Raw genomic sequence first — 21382 nt, 5'->3', positions numbered from 1 at the left:
GGCTATTATTTCTTACAAACACCTGGTAATCATAGACGCCTATTTTGGTAAACCTACTTTAGAAAATTGTTCAAATAGTTTACATCTTGTATATCAATTTCATCACAGACTGTGAATATTCATTTTTAGATTGCGACTTTCCGACTGCATAATAGTCTACATAGTCGAGTAACATGATATGTAGACATTCTGCAGGGTTATTTCTTTTCGTCCTTTTTTTTGGAGGGGGGGGGGGGATACATTTATTAATGGATGTAGATCATCAAAAAATCAGTTTAACACTCAAATACCTCAAATTAATTGTGATACAGCTTCATATCAGAGAACAGGTTAGTGTCTAACAAATTATATCATTTCTAGGATCAATTTGTTTTTATAATTTTTAGCGATTTTTTGTGTGTGGGAAGGGAAATACGAAACAGTTATGGAATTGATCAGACGTTTCGATACATTAGCGTTTTTGCAGTTAGGCACAAACTTTTAATCAAACACCGACACATATCGGACATATTATAAATAACGTGGTTTCTGTCTGTTTTATACGATAAATAACTCTAAATGATTAAAATGCGCTTGGTTTTTTGATTATATTACAGTCTCGACTGTTTCTTATGACATTATCTCTTCATCTACATAGATCATCCAAAACTTAAATTTGTTTAAGATAGCTCTTTTCAAAGTTTTTTTTCAAAAAACACTGAAATATTCGTAAGTCGAGCATTTTGAGACATGTTTTGCTTTGAACAAAACTATTAAAATGTATGGAATTTCCAGTCAAGACAATATCCAGTTAAGAGGTTTACGAAGGTCCATACATTTTTCTACCTTGAAAGTTAATTGACCTCAAGTGACATATGGTTATCTGAGTAAAACAATTGTTTGTGTAACCGATTGAAAACATACCCCATTTCTACTATGGCGTGCTTCTACAAGAAGTACAATATAAAAAAATTATAGTAATTGGAATTCAACGGAGGGCATCCCGGTACTTTCTGTTCCAAGATCGAGGTATTGAAATGCGAAATACACGAATACATTGATGCCATTAAATAATGTGCGCATGTGCGCTCACACACATGTTTTGCAACGAGTGCACAGACTTCATTGATTTGCGGACAAATTTTTGGCCACAAAATATTAGGCCTATGGTTCTCAGATACCACCGCAGTCCTCTGAAAGGGAACAAGAGGTAAACTGTGGCAAAATTATCTTTAAACTAATATCTTACGCCCATACTATTGCCAAAAGAATAAATTTACATATTATAAAACTTATAAAATAAAATGAATTGGGGTTTAACTTCCAACTGTTCTGCTCCGACTGGGCTATAAAACTTGTGGCGTACTGGCTAGACTAAATATTTTTAGGAATGTGTTAGATGGCGATCAATCCCAATTAAGTAAGACGATAAAATTACACCACCTCCTCTTCACATACCTGTGGACGAAATCCAAGTATACCAGTTTAAAGTAATTTTTTATTGTCAAAAATTAAAAAAATAAAAAAAAAGAAGAAAAAGACTTATGCGCGCGCCAGTTGATCAGGATGTCCTTTTATCTAATTTGATTAAATTTATTTTATAGGGAACCTCTACAAGAACCAATTGTTCTCTGCTATTAATATAGCCATTATTCGTTGGGGAAAAAACAGATGTGAAATATGTTCAGGATTCAGTATAAAGTTAGATTATCACTGTTTTTTTGTTTTCAAAAAAGTATTGAACAATTGTGAAAAACCCACTTATCACATGGTGAAGAATTCAAAAAGTTTATTTCGAAACAAAGAGAAATATTGTTTGCTAAACATTACATATTTTAGATAAATGTGAAAATCCTATTGTTGATAAAAATGTTTGGATTGTTCAAACAGTCTCGACTTTACACCTGTAGTCACAAGTAGTATTGAATTCTGTAAACCCTAGATGAAAAACGACAGGCTTCGGGCGTGTTGTTATTTAAACATCCTTAACCACAGATAAAATACTCAATGTACACAAAGGTGCGCATTAAAAGAATCGAAGAAAACTTCCCAGCTAGTATATTCCGGGGAAACAAAATAATCAAGAATTAAGCGTTTAAAATAGTAATCGAAATAGACACATTTTCTCACTTTGGGCAATCCTTCTAGAATATTCTAGATTGATATACAATTTGGAAAATGCTTTAGGCACTCTGTTGATCCCAGATTGAAATATTTCCACTGCGAAGACCTTAAACAGACTCATTGGTTGTTTTAAACGCTGTTTGCCCATAAATCCATTATTGTCTGACATTTGTTAAAGTAAAACAGCTCTCATGAATGATACAATTTGAAACACAAGTCCTAAACAATTTTAGCGAAGATCAAACCAAAATGGGAAAAGTTAGTAAAAAGATTGGAATGACATATATAGAAATTAACAAGACACTTATATAGTTGGCTGTTATAACTAAAATGAGCTACTGGAAAAACACTACACAAAGATGTGAGCTTGATAAAACATCCGCAAACAAATGAATACTTTATGTTCCCTTTGTTAAATAATTGGAGAAATAGAGGAGTAGTGATATCCCTTCATATAACTCATTATAGAAATCTCACATCCAACCGTTATTATGCTCTTGGTAATTCCGATTATTATAGATAAAAAATGAACAGAAAACGTTTTTAACACACGAATAAAAGAACCTTATTATCCTTCTGGGTATGTTCAAGGTAAAATAAAAGTAGGCTTATTTCAAAATCACATTTAACATTTATTAGAGATAATTGATTAAAACAATATAGGACATAGATGTTTATCAATTGAGAAGCAAATTATTCATGACATATTTTTCAATCGTTTTGTCTTTTTTTCATACCCTTCCCATCCCACCCACCCCATTTTTGTGTGTCATAAATGTGTCTTAAAACAAAAAATAAATAAGTAATACATTTTCAGTTTAAGAATCAAACTCATTATGTTAACATGTGAAAATCTGGCTGTGTACCATGGGGTCAATATGGTTCTCGTTGTATGTTATATTTATACTACAAAAGTTAAGCTTGAAATCATTTGTCCAACATCATCATAACCACAAATTTCAACACGTTAAAAGAAAATCGTGAGAATAAAAAACAAAAATATTATATTGACTTTTAAAATATCGATTATTGTGCATCGCGGTTTACCTGACGTTGAATTTACAATAAGTTCCATTATCTGTGTATTACAGGGCAATGTTTAATATTAATATCTTATTGTTCTTGATCTTCCTAATCTTCAGTCCATCTGAACTACAACTGATATCTGCTTTATACTCATAATAGACCGAGTCAAAATTTGGAACTACCGATATGGTTTTTCGGAAAATTATTTATATCTATCTTTATTTTTATATAAATAATTTTACCATTTTTAAATTATCAAAACATGTAATAAATAAAAAAAGATAAAGAAATAAATAAGAACAAGGAAAGACGTTGATTGAAATACTAAAAACAAGAGGGAATAATGAAGATCCCTGTGGCCTACCTTAAAGTAACACGTTAACAACTATTTATTGAGTAACAACTACTGGTTTATTGACATGCAACGTTTCGACGATGATACTCTCGTCTTTATCAAGCATATGATAACATGTAAGTTCGTTCGTTCGTTCGTTCGTTCGTAGGGTTTTGCCTCCGCTTTCACATTGGGTGATATCGCAGACAATAACATATAAGTGTGTGTGAAATAGATTTATTTTACGTACGCTTCCACCTAAGTAACATATAAATTGTTGTTGTTGCTTATTACAGATTTAAAACATATAAGTACGTTCGTTCGTTCGTTCGTCCCTGGAGTTTTACGTCCATTTCCCCCAGGGGTGATATTGTAGACAAGTTTTTCCTAAGAAACTTGTCAGAGGAAGCCACAAAATAGACCTGATCCGGCATTTTTGGGTAAGACACAATGTCTTTGCAGCGTCCAAGGTGAATTTCATCCAAAGGAGCAGCTCCGAGTGTAAGAAATGAAAGAATGGCGAGTGTGCGCAGTCTGGCCCGCTTTGCCATAAATGCTAACGATCTTAGATGAGGTAGGTAAATTTAGTTTTGACTGTCAGTCAGGCCTAGGGCCCGCCGCCTGTCCGACCTAGGTTCGGGGATGCAAGCAATGTTCTCCGGGCTAGGCGGTGTCGTGCCGTTGACCTTGTCACCAAAACAAAAAACGGCCCCCACAGGTCAACCGACACCCCTTCGCGAAGGAACTTCCGACTAGTGGTAACCCTCAGGATGATCACTTATGGATCCCGTCCGTTGGGTAAAACCCCAAGAGTCTTCACAGCGTTTAACACTCTTTTCGTCTCTCTGTATCCACATCATATCTAGGATACCAATCTCACAATCTAGGAAAGAGTAAGTTTGGAACACTGCCGTGTTAAGGGAGCTCAGTTTATCCGTGAGGGTTTTCCTTTCGGCTGTGAGGCGAGCACAGTCTACTAGAATATGAACTGGAGATACGTTCGTGTCGCAACTGCACCTTATATGCTTAAAGGTGCGATGTATGGACGTTTCTTTCGCCCTCATCTTTGTTTTTAACCGGCAGATTTTCCTGTAGGGGTGATTTACGGATAACTTAGCATTTAAGGGCCCATCGGATCTGAATCTGTATGTGTTGAGCTCCGCAAGGGAATTGTCCCATTCAGAGCTGACGCATAGCCCAACCAAACTTTTAAATTCATTCATGCTATAAGGTAGTTAGACTCTTGGTTCTTCCAATTTTGGCCCTTTTAGGCAAGCCTGTCCGCCTCTTCGCCCCCCGCCCCCAAGTTTACGTGCGAGGGGACACATGTCAATATTATCTGGTTGCCTTTTGCCAGGTACTCCTCGTAGCCTACGCTAGGTAGATCTGGGTCAATAGAGACTTTTGGCAAGCGGATTTTTCCCCATCCGTATCACGTATCCGTATCATATACGGCATACGTTACGTCAATGTAGTTTTAGAGTTTGGGCAGATTTTCACGTCGCGTACGTATGCATCTACCAAGATCATCATCAATACTAGTCAAGTGCCTAGCCTACAATTTCCCCGGGGGGGGGGGGGGGGAATAATGTCGAAACTTATTTCAAAATCTTCGACTTCAACTCGACAGCAATTTTTGCTTTCACTAATGTATCTTTTCAGAAAGTGTATACCCCTTTACCATAGAATAAAATCATTTACAGATCTGCAAAGTTCCGCCTCCCTAAATTTAGCATGTACATCAACCAGCATGTTGACAGAGAGACAGGAAAAGTATGAAAATTCCGAGAAAACCCCATAAAAAATAATGATTAAATTTCAGTCTTTAACATGGTTAAAATCACATCAAATTTACACCTTTGTGTTCTGGGATAACACATTGGTTCATAAAAACGCTACGATACAACAATTCAGCGCCTAAAAGTAGCACAAAAGACGATAAAAGGACGACAATGTTTTACGCACCTTTTCCGTATGAAAGCTGTTCGATACGTGTCGTGCTGCCGTATCCGTGTGCCGTATCACGTATGAGAAATACACACACATTGATGACGTCACACGCAAAATCCATACGGATACGGAATACGGACCAGGAATTTACGCTTGCCAAAATTTTCTAATAGCTCGGGACAGGTTTCCGATCTCTGGTTCCTTATTGATTCCAGACTACTTAGGTGATCACTGTGCATATAAGTAAAACCCTGAGTATTTATATAAAGTGAAGAAAAACCATAAATATATACAGAATAACAAAAACTTAGCCAAAGCCATATAATGAGCTGATTTGTGGTCATTGGTAAACCCCAAGTATATAAATGTACATTTAGGAAGCCCTAAATGAATACATATGAAAATAGATACCAGATTACAAGTTCTGACTGTTTTAGTGCAGTCGGTGCAAAACAGTAGGACGTTAATCCCCATTTTATTTCATTACATTTCTGTTTTAGTCGGTAACCACCGCTAAATCTTCTCATGAGGTTGACGTACTGAAAAGGGCACCTTATAAGCATTTCCTTGACCAGTGCCTAGTCCGTGCATATTAGAAATGAAATGAAATGACATGAAATGGGGTTTAACGCCCTACTGTTCTGCTCCGACTTGGCTAATGAAGAAGGGGCTTACGCCATACAGTGTGCTATGAGGGAATTTTGCCTGGGCAACGGCGCTATGGCCTGCTCTTATATCGAATTCCAACTGTCAAGGATCTTTTACGTGCACGGCAATATTCACGGGACGACGATTTTTCGACCCGTCCGAACGACTAGACAGCTGTCCTTGGCAGGCCCTCCGTCCTGCACCACTGACAAATGAGACCCACGTCGGAAAATTCAGATGAACTTTTTCGGCCAAGGCGGGGATCGAACACGCGACCTCCAGGCTGACGAGCCAGCTTCTTACCCATTTAGCCACCGTGCCCCCCCCCCATGCATAATAGTAACTGCCTCTCGATTGAGTACTTATTTGCTTTGATACTGCCCTATTCCAAAGGATTGGGCTGCTGCAGGAGGATAAATTAGATGTTCTGTTGAATTTTGGTAATCGCCGCGCACGTGGAATCTTTTTATGATCTCTTGGACCACTCAGCAGATCAAAGAGAAGGGCTGCCATGTTACTTATTGTGTTTCAAATAACTGGATAGAGAAAACGATGTCCGTTCAAATCACTGCAAGAGAGTCGAAGACGAGAATGGTGAATTTGATTTTTCCTGCTGTCAGAGTAGTAAATTGAAGGGATAAGTTGATCATGGTAGCTGAGTTTAGATTTAAAAGGGGATATAGTAAGTAAGTTTCCGGTAGAAAGATCGAGTTGATTCCATTCTCTAATTGTCGATGGTATAAAAGAGGATGAAAATAAAGAGGTTCTGCAGGAATATGTTGGGACGTTGCTTTGGTTTCGTAGACTATATGAATTTATATAGGGTGATATAAGTTGAAACAAGTATTCGGGAGTGAAACGATTTATGATTTATGTCGCCTTCTTCTCTCTTGCAGTGTGATAAAATATGTTTCCTTATATAAGAGGTGAAGACTTGTACCTTCCACAGCACCACATATAGTTATGGATGCATCTAATTGTAAATGTTCTAGTTCATGAGTTAGTTCGGCTTTAACAGTTGAGTATAATATAAACAAACCACCTGGTCATTGTTTAAATTAGAGCTTAAGATTTTCATATGTATATACAACTTTTGAAGACACCCTTCACAAGTTTGGTAGTTGTGTTTGTATGTCGGCGAAGCGGGCCTTAAATAAAGCTATTTCACACATAGTTTGTTTTGGTCAGCTCTGTTCGCATCATGGTTTGACCTATGACAAGTAGCTGATAACATGAGCCGGTGATCTAACAAGTCAACTGACCATTAGACCGGTGTACAGGTGCAATTTTGAAGACGCGTTTTAAAAAACTATAGTGGATATAAAGTGGCCAAAATTAACAGATGTTGTCAAGATGACTTAACACTACTGGATATGTCACCCTATGTTTTATTTTTAGAAGTTTTCTTCGTCTAAAATATCACCATGTTGTTTCTTCTTGATCACAGAGTGCGCATTCCCTTTGCGTGAAGTTTACATATGGGTTCGACCGAAACTTTTACACGTCTCTAAAATGTGGTTGTCCATGTTCCTCAAGCAACGACTGCCAGTTTTACAACATCAAGTCGTTGTTAGATTAGTCTGATTAGTCTAATGGCCGTCTTATGAGTTTGGTTGGCGCAGAATAGTAAGACGTTAAAGCCAATTTCATTTGTGTTTCATATATCCAGATCTAACAGCATTTCACGTTATAGGCAAATGTAAAAGATTTTTTAAAGTTACATGTATTTATATTGTTCTTTTTTTCTTGTTTAATAATTTCGACAAATTTTATAAATTTCATTTGTCTCGGATACAACAATCGATAAAAATTTGAAATAAATGTAATTTTATTGCTGCCACCAAAATGCATTTTCATTCGTCCATAATTTCCTGTGAACTTGTTATCACAGGAAAAGCACGGCATTTTATTTTATATAATCTTTTATTTTATTTTATAAATTTGTAGGAATTGTTCATTGAGTCCCGTTTGGATTCTAAACAGGGTTGTAAAAGCAGGTTGTTTTACTTTTGTGTATTAGGCGTTATTTGATCAAAGATTTGATGAAGATAACCGCAAAGTATGCGAGAGCCACACTTACAGGGACAATGTAATCATTTTTTGGAAATAGTATAGATAGTTCATTCAATCATTAGAAAATTTCGAAATTCAGAATGTTTCTTTCGCCGGTCGATAAGTTACCAGGCTCCTCTTATTGTTTGACTTCTAAAGCTTGTTAACTTGTAGCGATGTTTTAAAACATGTTATTGACTGGGGACTTTTCGCCACGGTACTGTTGTTGTTATGGCACTGGATTCATCTCAAATAAAAAGTACTGCCCGGGCAGCGGCACTATCGCCTACTCTTATATCGAATTCAAACTGCCAAGGGATATTTTACGTGCATTCCAATGTATACACGGGAGCTCGGTTTTTCGTCTCATCCGAAGGACTAGACAGCTGTCCTTGTCAGGCCCTCCGTCCTGCATCACTGACAAGGGGGAACCACGCCGGAAAATCTGGATGAACTTTCTCGGCCAATGCAGGGATCGAACACCCGACCTCCAGGCTAGCGAGCCAGCGTCTTACCCACTTAGCCACGTGATGGACTAACATGGATCAATTTAATTTCAATAATTCGCTTGCGCGTAGGGTCTTTAGCAGTAGGAGGTTACTGGAGGACCCGGAGAAAACCCACGTGGTTGGACAGGCGACCCTTCTCCTTGTCACGTACAACTGGGGAATCGACACCACGCCAGTTGATTTAGTGACAGATCTTATGATACAACGCGCACGCGCTAGCCCTTCACGCCCACCCCCTCCACACCCATTGTCAGTCGAATCAAAGCTTCGGATTACCTGTTAGAAATATTATCAGATAATAATAAGTAATCTACTAGAAAATTCGACCTTCGATTTTGCCGTTTTGATTCAATGGTGGGGACAGATAACCTTTTCGTGCGTTCGTGGGGTTTAATGTCCGCTTCCAACGAGGGGGATATCGCAGACAAGGTAATATTTGTGCCACTCGGTGAAGTGCCTGTCAGATCTTAAAAAACACAACAATAAATGAACTAAAATAATGTGTTTTTTGAGAAAAATAACCATAACAGATATTGTTTCCGCAGAAAAAAACAATAGTGTATTATAAACAATAACCGAAACAGACACGATTTCACAATGAGAGGTATTTTTTGTATTTATTTTCAAGTTTTGGATGTATTGAGTTATATTTTAGCTCCGGTGTGACAAGTAGCTGTAACATTCTGTAATATTAAGTATATATTTGTTTTAGTGTGGTATCGTAGTCCAGCTATGTTTGACAATGTCATCTGTTACAGGCACTGATTACTGTCAATGTTTACTTGTGCCGTATCATGTGACGCCCTCTAAGCACGCGACCTGTATGATGTATATCTAAGAAGGGACGGGGTTGTTGTTTGCGATAGGGGCGTGATTTAATTTCTTCAACAAAGCAAGGTTTTGTCGACCCCAGTGCAAATTCAAAATATACATATGGAATCGGTATTGGATTCTCATTGAAATGAAGGTTCCTAAGGAATTTCAACATTTTTCATTAATCAATCAAAGTGGAATATGTTGCAATAATTCATCGCATTTTTAAATTGATGGAAGTTTGCTAGGTTATCCCATAAAAATAAAGAACCCCGGTGATTTTCAATCCATTGAAACAAATATTTGTTGGGGTTTACAGGCCCGGCGGAGATGGGGGGCTAGCCCCCCCCCCCCCAATATTTTGGCCGCAAGTACCCTTTTCTCCAGGTTGTTGCACGCAAGTAAGTATTCTATTAAAAACAAAAAAGCTTCAATTTAAACATGCATTATGCAAGAGCAAAATCTGCTTATTGCAAGTCTTTCTTTAGGCCTGAAATGTTATCTAAATTATAAATTAGACATTAATTAACTTATCCAGACCATAATAAACTCTCGATGTCAAGGCTAGCCTTCGATGTTGGCTGGATTAGATTCCTATATGCCGCTAACGGCCATTGATAATTAAATCAGAAAAAGTGGATAATCGAGACTATGCTGTTTATATTAATGATTTTAGTAATGATGACCGAGACTATGAAAAAATTTCACCCGCTTCTTTCTCGGCTCATAGTGGATTAATTTGACTGAAATTTCCAGCAAATTACCTTTACACTATCTAGTTTTTAACTATTATAGCGAGAACTGCCATCTCTTTATCTTATCTCCCATAATGAACATAGAGGTGAGTAGAAGTGAGACTTCTAGAACGTAGACTTTCAGAATTGCGAGGGTCGCAATCAGATAACTTAACGGTCGATCTTTATTTCAAGTCCATCTCATGTCTGTTGTATCTATGACATATTAGGTAATTAGAAAAACGACGGGATAGAGTTTTATTTATACTCTTTCCTTGTGCCCCTTATCCATCAAATAATTCACTGCTATGTCCAGTTGAAACAAGCGGTTGCATGCAAGATATGCCCACATTTTGTAAGAAATGGACGGGGAAGAGGTAAAATCAAAAGGGCTATCCTATCATTCAAGATCATTTGATCCGTAACATATTTAAGGTTCATCAGAATGGGATAACAATGGTAGCCCCCCCCCCCAACATCTGGAGTGCCTACAAAATCCGTACATATTTCCGATTTTGCGTGAAAAGCAGGGGCTATAGCTCTAGAATGTAAGGTCTGATGCTACCAAAGTCGAACTGTTCCAAGAACTTTTGATCCTTAACAAACAGTTGAAGTTCATAGTGAAAGGTACACAAACTTCATTCATATTTAACATTTTGTGTAAAAGGCAGGGGCAGATGCGCAAGCAAATGGAACCCACCCATGAACTAGTGATGCTCTTTTTAAGTTTCATCTAAATCGGATAAAATTGTGACCTCTAGATGGTCAACAACCTGGGTATTACATGATTTTATTATACTATTTTCGAAAAGGGAAGTGGCTATTTGACGGGGAAGTTTCGGTCCGATTTTGCGGAAATATTATTGTGTAACGGTGATATATTTGAACAGTTTTGAAAATAAGATACAAATTATGACCCCGTAAGCTAAAAAAGTTGATATTTCCTACAATCAGAGGATCAGAATCCAGAAAGTTACGGTCCAATACGAGCCAATATCGAAGAAACCCAGATCTTTGGGATATAAATATATATTTTAAATTTCATCAAAATTGGATAAAAACTTCGAACCGCTGGATGGTCTACAACCTGGGAATTAGGATCAGATCCTAATTTTAAGCTACTGGCAGATTTCGTCGAGGTCACGACATGTAAACAGGGTTAGAGCAAGTGATTGTTGAAGAGGATTGTGAGTTAGGGTAAGGGTTAGATCTTTGGTTAGGGTTTGCACTAGCCCTGTTTACATCTCGTGACATTGGCGAAATCTGCAGGTGGCCTTAATATTTAGATCTGAACTGAATATTATATCCTTTTAGGGGAGCGGCCATTTTGTCGGGCAGCAGCTGGGTCTCATTTTCAGGAAATGTGAACTCAACCGTAATTATGGTGTAACGGTGATATATTCGAATGCCGTTTAAATCGGATAAACATTGTAACCTCTAGAGGGATCACAAGCTAAAAACGCGATTTTTCGTACAATCGGGGGCTATAATCCAGGAAGTTACAATCAGATATGCGCGAATATGGAAAGGAACCAAACATACATTTCAAGTTTCATCAAAATTGGATGAAAATTGTGACCTCTAGAGTGTCCATAAGCTAAAACTGTCATTTTTCGTACAATCAGAGGTCATAATCCATGACGTAAGAGTCCAATACATGCCAGTTTCGAAAGAAACCGAGATCTTTGGGAGATAGACCTATATTTCAAGTCTCCTCAATTTAGGATAAAAAAAAATTGACCTGCTATAATTGAATGTTTTTTACAATCAAATAAAAACTGTTACTTCTACTGGGTCCACGGTTTGTAAAATCAGGGACCATAATCCAGGAAATGACGGTCCTATACGCCAATATCGAAAGGAACCGAGGTCTTTCGGTAATAAACGTACATTGTAAGTTCCATCATGCATTATGCATATATTTGTCAAGTTCAGCATCACAGGATTAAACCACCATAGATTGTGTTTTTATGGTAAGGGAGTTAAAAATGAAATAAAATTTCACTTCATTGCTGAGTAATTTATTAGCCAGAAATCGCTTAGAAAGCGTCTCCGACGATCTAGATCCCCAAGAACTCGCGGGGCCTAGGCGGCCCCTAGACCCTCGCCTAAGTACCTAGGATGGTATAGCCCCCCCCCCCCCCCAATCAAGAATTGCTTCCGCCGGCCCTGGTTTATCCTATTGAAAGGACGAACACTACTGACTTTCAAGGATTTTATACAACACCCCATTAGGGTCTAAAATAAGGTTAAATTCTTGCAGCACGGAAGCCGACCGCCCGTGAGCGAAGCGCGCCAGCGCGGGGGGGGGGGGCTGAGTGGCCTCCGCCAGAAACTTTTGAAATTTCAGAGCTAAAAACGGCATCTGTGGACTGTTCTGGCGCAGTTTACATAGGAGTTTATTTGGCTTTGCGTATAGCTTTTTTTCGCTTGAAAACTTAGCACTAGGAAGATGACAACAATTTTGTTACGATAAAATTTGAATTATAATTCAAATTCTATCATCACATCAACATCAGAACTAAAATTCTATCAGTAACAAGGGTACACCATTTTTTTCAGAGCATGGTTTTCTTATTTTCGAAGCACGGAATTTTCATTTCGAAGCACGGAATTTTCATTTCGAAGCGCTTTCGTGCTCCATGGCACGCCATTTTAGGCCCGGTTCCCCAATGACCGCGCTGCAGTGGACGCTCACGGCTAGCCCCCGGATCCACTCACTTAATCTGATATGTACGTTTGTTTGTGATTTCTGCGTATTGTGTCTTGTCCGTAGATTTGTTTTGTGTAATTGTGTGTGGTGCAGTCCCCGTGCATTTACTATTAGAGGCTTCAAATGGTTGAATCTTTTTGAACTGACGAGCACATTCCAGTAAAAAAAATAAAAAAAATACGTGTTTACGCGCGCGATTTTTTTTTTATTTCCATGTGTAGGCCTACAGAAATACCCTGGACGGTTTAGGGATTCCCATGTAAATGACGCCATAAGTGAGGATTTCTCTTTACAGAATGGAGCCTGATATTGTTAACGTTCAGTCGCTGCATTTTTTTTAAAAAAATTTTATAATAATACCATATCCCAAACATCGACTGAATTTGCAGAGACAGAGCGGTTGATTTGATTGGCTTAATTATTTTGGGCGCTCGACTTCGTACATCGCGCGCTCCACGAAAATATCTCTAGCGCACCACTTGGTATCCCGCGCGCTCGAGTTTTTTTGTTGTTTTTTTTTCGGCATGTCCTAAATCAGTCGCCGTATTTATCTAATAACTGTCGGGTGACTTATCTGCTAGTGAGTGGATGTTTAAAAAATATATAGACTGCATGTTGGTGAAAAACGGAACATGTCCGACTCCAGATTCGGGTATCTTTCTAGACCCTAACCCTGATCGGGGGGATGGATGGCCGAATGGTTAGCACGTGCGCGCTGTATCATAAGGTCTGTCATTGAGCCAACTGGCGTGGTTTCGATTCCCCGGTTGTACGTGACAAGGAGTCGGGTCGTCTATCCAACCTATCGTGGGTTTTCTCGGGGTCCTCCGGTTTCCTCCCACTGCTAATGACCCCTACGCGCAAGCGAATTACTGAAATAAATTAAACCATGTGTTAGTCCCGAAATGACCTAGTTTGTGTCGAGTGAACGTTAAACTCCATCTCTCTCTATCTATCTCTCTCTCTCTCTCTCTAACCCTAATTTCGTCAACTATACGTGCCTTAACCTTATTAACATCGTGTGACCTATGATTAAGGGGAAATTACTCCATTTTCCCCATTGACCGGAAGTGATCATAAATACCGCGGGAAAGGGTGGAATATTATAAACAAATCATGGCGGACGAAGAAAAAATGGAAATAGATGAACCTGAAAAATCAACTGTTACGATAAAAGATAAACCCAAAACAACCAGTTATGAAGTTCCATGGTATTTAACCTTTATTTTGCCATTTTTAGCCCATTTTGACTTCTGGGTGGCTCCTGTGGCTATTACATACCATTATTTTTGTTTTTCTTTTGGACAGATGTCGACCACCGCACGACACGAGACGCCTTCTCTTGGTCGTCTGGTGTTGGGATCACCCCAATTTTTATCAATGACAATAATCGAAATTGTCGTGTCAAAATGATCAACTATGATTGTGGACACTACCTGGTAGAAGTGAAAGTAGAAGAATCATGATAAAAGTTATTAAAAGGAACGGCCAAAAATTGGCAAAATCCATTTTGGTTAACGACCAAAAAAGAAACATTTACATCGACAATGACATGACATGTGTAGATAATGTTTACATAGACATTTAAATTATTTAATAATTTAAATACATAATTTCAAAAAATAATGACGGAAGTTTACCCTTAAAGTTAAATATTAAAGCTGAGCCCAAACACTGTATGCGTCTAAATGGATTAGTTTGGGTTGTTTCTAAAAACCTGGATTAATGTTCAGCTATAATCAGATTAGAGAGGTGTGAAGTACTTAATTAGGGATTACCCAATCATTTAATTAATTAGTCTTCACCTCTTTCCTTGCAAATATCACAGTCAATAGCAAATGATGACAAACATGCTCAAAAGTAAAGAAAGTCCTTAGAACGATCCACTAGCACGTACTGTGGCTGGAGCAAGACAGAAGACATAAAGTAATGGAACCATTTTTAGATTTACCTCAATCCAGCAATATTTCAACTGAACTGGTATGACGTTAATTACTACCATGTTTTGTTCCAGTGCATCTGTGGAGAAATGCTAACATTACTCTGGGCTCCATACAATATGATATAGACATAAGATTGTAATCATCTTACCGCTTTATTATTGGTAATACATGTATGTATGTTGAATGCAGATTTCACCTCCCTGACAGATTACTCGCGCTCTTGCACAAGTCTCTGTCTAATATCCGTTGACTAATCTGCGCGTGCTGATCAAGTTAAGACATATCCAGGGTATTTAATGTATAATCCGCCTAACCATACTCGGTATTGATCATGGAACACTGTGTTAGTTTTTTTTGTTTTAATCAATTTTGTGGTAGGCCTACAATAAACATGCATTATGCAAGAGCTAAATCTGCCTATTTCAGGTCTTTCTTTAAGTCTGAAATGTTATCTAAATTATTAATTAGACATTAATTAACCTATCCAGGCCATAATCAACTCTAGATGACTGCGCTAGCCTGCGATCTTTAGTGGATTGTAAGTCGATTTACTGCATAACTTTCCTTCTCATTAAACGATTAAATGGGTAATCGAGACTATGCTGTTTATCGTACTGACTTTAGTAATGATGACCGAGGCTTATGGGAATTTCAGTCGCTTAGTTCTCGGTTCATAGTGGATCAATTTGAATGAAATTTTCACCAAATTGCCTTCAGGGCTGGCCACGAATAAATTGATGGCGAGCAGATGACTGCTCACGCAAATTTAGGTTTGGGCGAGCAAGGCGAGCAATAAAAATTGCTCACGCAAAATGTTGTTTGCGTGAGCACAGATTTTTTAACAGTGTTCCAAGTTAAAATCATAAGAAAATTGCTATTCCTGGCACAGAGCTTGCGGTAAACATGTGTGACCATCGCTTTCGTTTTTGACAGTCATACTCTTCTTTAATTTTTAAAACCAATTTCCGTATGGATTTATTCACCCCACGACATAAATGTGGATATGGCCATTATTACGCTTAGATTAAAAATTATACGACTGCACAATGGAATAAAAACCAAAGTTCTGAGTTCTGGGTTCATAGTGGATCAATTTGAATGAAATTTTCACCAAATTGCCTTCAGGGCTGGCCACGAATAAATTGATGGCGAGCAGATGACTGCTCACGCAAATTTAGGTTTGGGCGAGCAAGGCGAGCAATAAAAATTGCTCACGCAAAATGTTGTTTGCGTGAGCACAGATTTTTTAACATTGTTCCAAGTTAAAATCATAAGAAAATTGCTATTCCTGGCACAGAGCTTGCGGTAAACATGTGTGACCATTGCTTTCTGTTTTTGACAGTCATACTCTTCTTTAATTTTTAAAACCAATTTCCGTATGGATTTCTTCACCCCACGACATAAATGTGGATATGGCCATTATTACGCTTAGATTAAAAATTATACGACTGCACAATGGAATAAAAACCAAAGTTCTGATAAATAAGAAATACCGATAAATATTAGTTTGAAACGTGTACATTTAGCGTGAATGCCAAATGCCGGATGTAAACATTCTTTACTTTAGACTCGATTATCACGCGTTTGTTACTGGTGTTCGTAGGAAAACCAGTCATGACGTTCAGGTCTGAAATGTATTTTTAGTAACACGAGTGGCAAGTAACTTCATTAGCCAATCAAATTTAAGGCGGAAATGTCGCGTGCAGCACTGTGAATCTCAGTTTGACAGACGAAATTATGACGTTATTGACATTGTCGGGTTAGTTTCGGCAATAAACTTGTCAATTTTTTGATTATTTTTACTGGTTTTTCTTAAAATTTTGCGCGGGCAACAAACTGCTCGCGTCTCGTGGCAAGTCCTGACCTTCTACCTTATCTAGTTTTTAACTATTATAGTGAGAACTGCCAACTCGTTACCGAATCTCCCATAATGTATCTTAATAAAGCAAATTAAATTAAGTAAGACAACATCTGGTAAATGATGTCCCACTGAATGAAAACGTCGTTTCAGACCCATACCACTTATTATCATTATTTAATTGAATTGTAAAAAAGTAATTTAATGGACCACGAGGAGCCCAGGAACAAGTTAAGAAATTTGTAAACAGTTTAGAAATTTATAAGCTGTCTGTTGATTATCAAAGGTTTCCGGTAACTTGAACAGCGTAAGTTATCGTCTGATTAATTGTAACTAGACTTAGCTGTTCAGGGCATATATCTTTTTGCCTGGCAACCAGTCTTTGTGACTATTTGTAATCAAGCATATTCACTAAACAAACTGTCAATGTACCCAGGATGTGTTATACTTTGCCATGACTATTTTTAGGGTGGAGAAATACAGACCAATTAAAATGACTGATATTGTTGGAAATGAAGAAACTATTAGTAGATTAGCTGTATTTTCTAGAGAAGGGAACGTTCCTAATGTTATCATTGCTGTAAGTAAAACTTATTTTGTGATCTGTTATTAATAAGCCACAAAATTATGTACTGCCAAATCTGGTCAGGTATTATTGACACTGATACCACAAGAGGTAACTTTTTTGGTGGATATACAATTTGGAGTAAATTTTAGTATATGTATGTTGATTAACCCCATGTCTCACTTAATGTTACAATGCACTGCACATTGATTGTCATTTATTATCAGGGACCGCCAGGTACAGGAAAAACCACCAGTATACTATGTTTAGCTAGAACAATGTTAGGTCCATCCTACAGAGATGCTGTTTTAGAATTGAATGCTTCAAATGATAGGTATGTATTGATTTTAGGGGTATTTTTACTCATATTCCCTCAAACAAATTCCCATCCCCCACGAAGATAAAGATGTTGGTTGAGTCCTTTTTAATGCAAAATAGATCTGTGTAGAGCTACATATAGTAACTTTTATTTGAAGACTTAAATATATTTATATTTTATATCAGTACACCTGATGTCTCAATAAAATGAGTAATCCATAACGTTTGATATAGAGTGGTATTTCGCTCAAAATGAAGATAAATGTTAAATTTGATTTAGATCCCAATTGATAGACACGGGCAAGCAGTTGAGTCACCATTAGCATGTAAATAATAATAATACATGTACACAACACTTTATCACCCTGGGACACCATAATGCAATATAATAAACAATTAGAAATATAATTTTCCATTATTTATGTAGAATAATTATAATGTAGATGGTACTTATATTTATTTTCTAGGGGTATTGATGTTGTTAGAAATAAGATTAAAATGTTTGCACAACAGAAAGTCACTTTACCTAAAGGTCGCCACAAGATTATTATACTGGATGAAGCTGACAGGTAAATATACCAGTATATAGAAAAAAAGTATTTCTTAGGTGTTATTTTGGATTTCTGAATGTGGGTACTTGTTGTGGTTGCTAATGCCATTTAACAGAAGACAGGAAATGTTTTGACGAGTGAGGTCTTGGGAAGAAACTTGACAATCCATTTGTTGTAATTTGGTAAATGTTTAATGAAAACTTGTCAATTTAATCTCAAAAGTAAGAAAATATAATCTGAATTTGGGCTCCTGTGTATAGTATCAAAATACATGTAGGCTGTGAATACCAGTACCGGTAGGTGTTTTAATTAATTGAGGTTATTTTTTACATGTTTCGGAACCAACTTGTTTAATTTGAGAATGCACAACTGGTGTACATGTTCTCTTTCAACTAATTGTAAATGACGTATGTGGTCATAATTTGCCTTGCTGTATTCTTTGACTTACCGTTTGTCAAAATTTTCTGGTGGCAAGTGATAACCTTTTATGAATATTGTATATTCTAGTATGACAGAAGGAGCTCAACAGGCATTAAGAAGAACAATGGAGATATATTCTAAAACAACTAGATTTGCTCTGGCTTGTAATTCTTCAGAAAAAATTATTGGTAAGTTTAATATATTTTTGAAAATGATAATTATTGTTGTAGATAAATGTGGTCTGTGAATAGTGGATCTGTGAAAGGTAATATAACTTAATACTCAGCAATCTAAATCTAAAATTTCTTGATTATTATATAATGTTAACAATCTTTAAAAATAAAAATCGAAAGTTCTGAATTCGGATAGGGGTTTTTCCTCTCTGTACGTACCATCCCAGCAACTTTTTAAAAATTATATTAAGAACTGTGTACCATTAGCAAAAGGCTACTATAAAAAAATATCTATTAAGAGCTATGTTGTGTAGATGAAAGATTACTATTAAAAACTTGAATTTCGATTGACTACATTATTTACATTAAATGGCATGCTGCTGTACAAAATGTGTTGATGCTTTTTTGTGTGTTTCTATGAATATTATAGTGTATTTAAAATTTACATTGTTTTCATTTAGAACCTATACAATCTAGATGTGCTGTATTAAGATATTCTAAATTAAGTGATGCTCAGTTGTTAAGCAGATTATTAGAAGTATGTAAACAAGAATCAGTTAGTTTTACTGATGATGGTCTAGAAGCTATAGTCTTTACAGCACAGGGTGATATGAGACAGGTATGTATTGTGTGCATTAGAATTCAAAGTTTTAGCCTTTAAATGCTGTCTTTCTAAAGAACTGATAAAGAAAGTGTCTAGTTTTTTTTCAGATGTATGGAATAATTGAAATTTGCCATTGTCACTATATGGTGTATATGCTGCAGGGCAAAATTCTCCTTCCTTGTATGGCACACATAACCATAATTACAAGAATGGGTCTCAAAATGAGTAAATCATGGTGTTGGTGAGACGTTATACCTCTGTTCATTCCATTTCCATATATTAAATTCTTTTTTACAGGCATTGAATAATCTTCAGTCTACCTATCAAGGTTTTAGTCATGTAAATAGTGAAAATGTTTTTAAGGTAAGGAGGATCATACATATTTTTATCTGAATGTAATTTTTATTTCTAAATCAAACATTGATTGATATGTAGTAGCAATATTTCAGGTATTGAACTGCCCAAGTCCAATACCTCACAACTATATTGTTTAATATTACTAGCATTGTAAACTTTGCCATATCTAATGTTTCATAAGATGGTGGGGGAGTGGTCGAGTGGTTTAATGTGTACGCTTTAGATCATAAGCTCTGTGTCTGTCAAGTGGCATGGTTACGAGTAGTAGGTTCTCCCCAGGTCTTCTGGTTTCCTCCCAATACTACAGACCACTATGCGCAAGTGGATTGTTGAAATAAAGTTGTACTATTAAATGATTAATCTGAAACAGATTTATCTTTATTTATATTATAGGTGTGTGATGAACCACATCCTACATTAATTAAAACTATGTTACAACATTGTATCGATGTTAATATAGAAGAATCCTATAAAGTTATGGCACATTTATGGAAATTAGGATATTCCCCACACGATATCATCACTATTATATTCCGTGTGTGTAAAAATCAAGAAATGCCAGAATTCTTGAAGTTAGAATTTATCAAGGTATAAATTTTATATTTGATATTCAGAAGTATAAATTAAATTTAATTGTAAGTGACGTCTATAGCATATTTTCATATATACCGGTAATAAATGTCGAAACATTGCATGTTAATAAACCAGTAATTGTTATTCCATAAATAGTTGTTAGTGTAATAAAGATTTGGTTGTTGAGAAATAGGGTTTATTCCGTTTGCAAGATAAAGTTTTATAATTTTATCAATGTAAGTGGGTTTTTTTTCTTTAATAGGAAATTGGTTACACACATATGAGGATAGCAGAAGGAGTTGATTCTTTACTTCAAATGGCAGCTTTGTTAGCAAGATTGTGTAAAAAGTCTGCTGCACCTGAAATGCTAGCAAATTGAGACAAGACTAAGTGTAAAATACTGTGAGATCCTGTTGAGGGTTTCACTGATCAGAATTTATAGTTTCCAACTAAAATAAAACTTTGTGGAACCAAATCATCAGAGTATCATACAAGTGCTATTTGAACTCTCAACTGACGATATTCTACAACAGGACAATTATAATTTCATTTTCCCCCGAATTAATATCGGTGTTAAAAGATAAAAGTATATTGTTATATGTCCACATTGAAATATGGTTGTGTATTGTCATCACACCCTTGCACACTCTTATGCTGATGGGTAACATTAGTATTGGATCTTTTAAAAATTTGTAAGAATGGTTTGTAATAGTAAGATGATACATGTACACTTATTATGTGACCTCTATGGATGTATGCTTTGTTGCCTGTGAAATACATTGAGGATTCATCTTTCTTGTCTTCAATCCTTTATTCCAGCATAAATGTTCAGTGATATCATGGGGACATGATGTACTGTGTCCCCACCACTTATTTCCGATGTTTGCTTACTGTTTATTTTTTGAAATTGAAATCATTCCAGAGCTTTTATTGACATTTCAGAATGTGTAGAGTTGGTTCTAGGCACTTGAGGCCAGGGTCCTTAAGTTGTACAGCTGCACCCGGTGACCGATTTTTATTTAACAGGGAATAAGTGATAATTCATATTATATCAGTAAATAATTAAAATATTCCATAGGGATTATAATATGTATATCATGTAGGTGTGCATATCTGATACGCTGGGTATTAAAGGAAT

The 21382-nt window shown here is 36.7% G+C and overlaps 1 protein-coding gene across 3 annotated transcripts; it reads left to right on the top strand.

The window, feature by feature from the left end:
* Positions 1 to 260: 260 nt before the first annotated feature.
* LOC126823727 (replication factor C subunit 2) lies at positions 261 to 21036 on the top strand. Of its 3 annotated transcripts, none has more exons than XM_050552693.2 (9): positions 261 to 329; positions 17152 to 17263; positions 17476 to 17582; positions 18034 to 18135; positions 18625 to 18725; positions 19172 to 19329; positions 19612 to 19677; positions 20065 to 20259; positions 20507 to 21036. In XM_050552693.2, the coding sequence occupies exons 2-9, from the start codon at positions 17177 to 17179 to the stop codon at positions 20621 to 20623; spliced, it is 933 nt and encodes a 310-aa protein (XP_050408650.2). In that variant the 5' UTR covers positions 261 to 329; positions 17152 to 17176; the 3' UTR covers positions 20624 to 21036. The 3 variants fall into 3 exon arrangements, with proteins under 3 accessions (XP_050408650.2, XP_050408647.2, XP_050408648.2); XM_050552690.2 differs by lacking the exon at positions 261 to 329 and adding an exon at positions 13937 to 14093; XM_050552691.2 differs by lacking the exon at positions 261 to 329 and adding an exon at positions 14662 to 14862.
* The last annotated feature ends 346 nt before the right edge of the window (positions 21037 to 21382 follow it).

The sequence above is a fragment of the Patella vulgata genome, chromosome 6, assembly GCF_932274485.2.
Source record: "Patella vulgata chromosome 6, xgPatVulg1.2, whole genome shotgun sequence".
In the NCBI taxonomy this organism is placed as follows: domain Eukaryota; kingdom Metazoa; phylum Mollusca; class Gastropoda; family Patellidae; genus Patella; species Patella vulgata.
This window is presented reverse-complemented; position numbering and strand designations above follow the sequence as displayed.

Coding starts and splice junctions, on each gene's coding strand:
- LOC126823727 (XM_050552690.2), top strand. CDS start 13,999: ATGGCGGACGAAGAAAAAATGGAAATAGATGAACCTGAAAAATCAACT. Junction 17,583..18,033: donor TTGAATGCTTCAAATGATAG/GTATGTATTGAT, acceptor TTTATTTTCTAG/GGGTATTGATGTTGTTAGAA. Junction 19,330..19,611: donor CACAGGGTGATATGAGACAG/GTATGTATTGTG, acceptor TCTTTTTTACAG/GCATTGAATAATCTTCAGTC.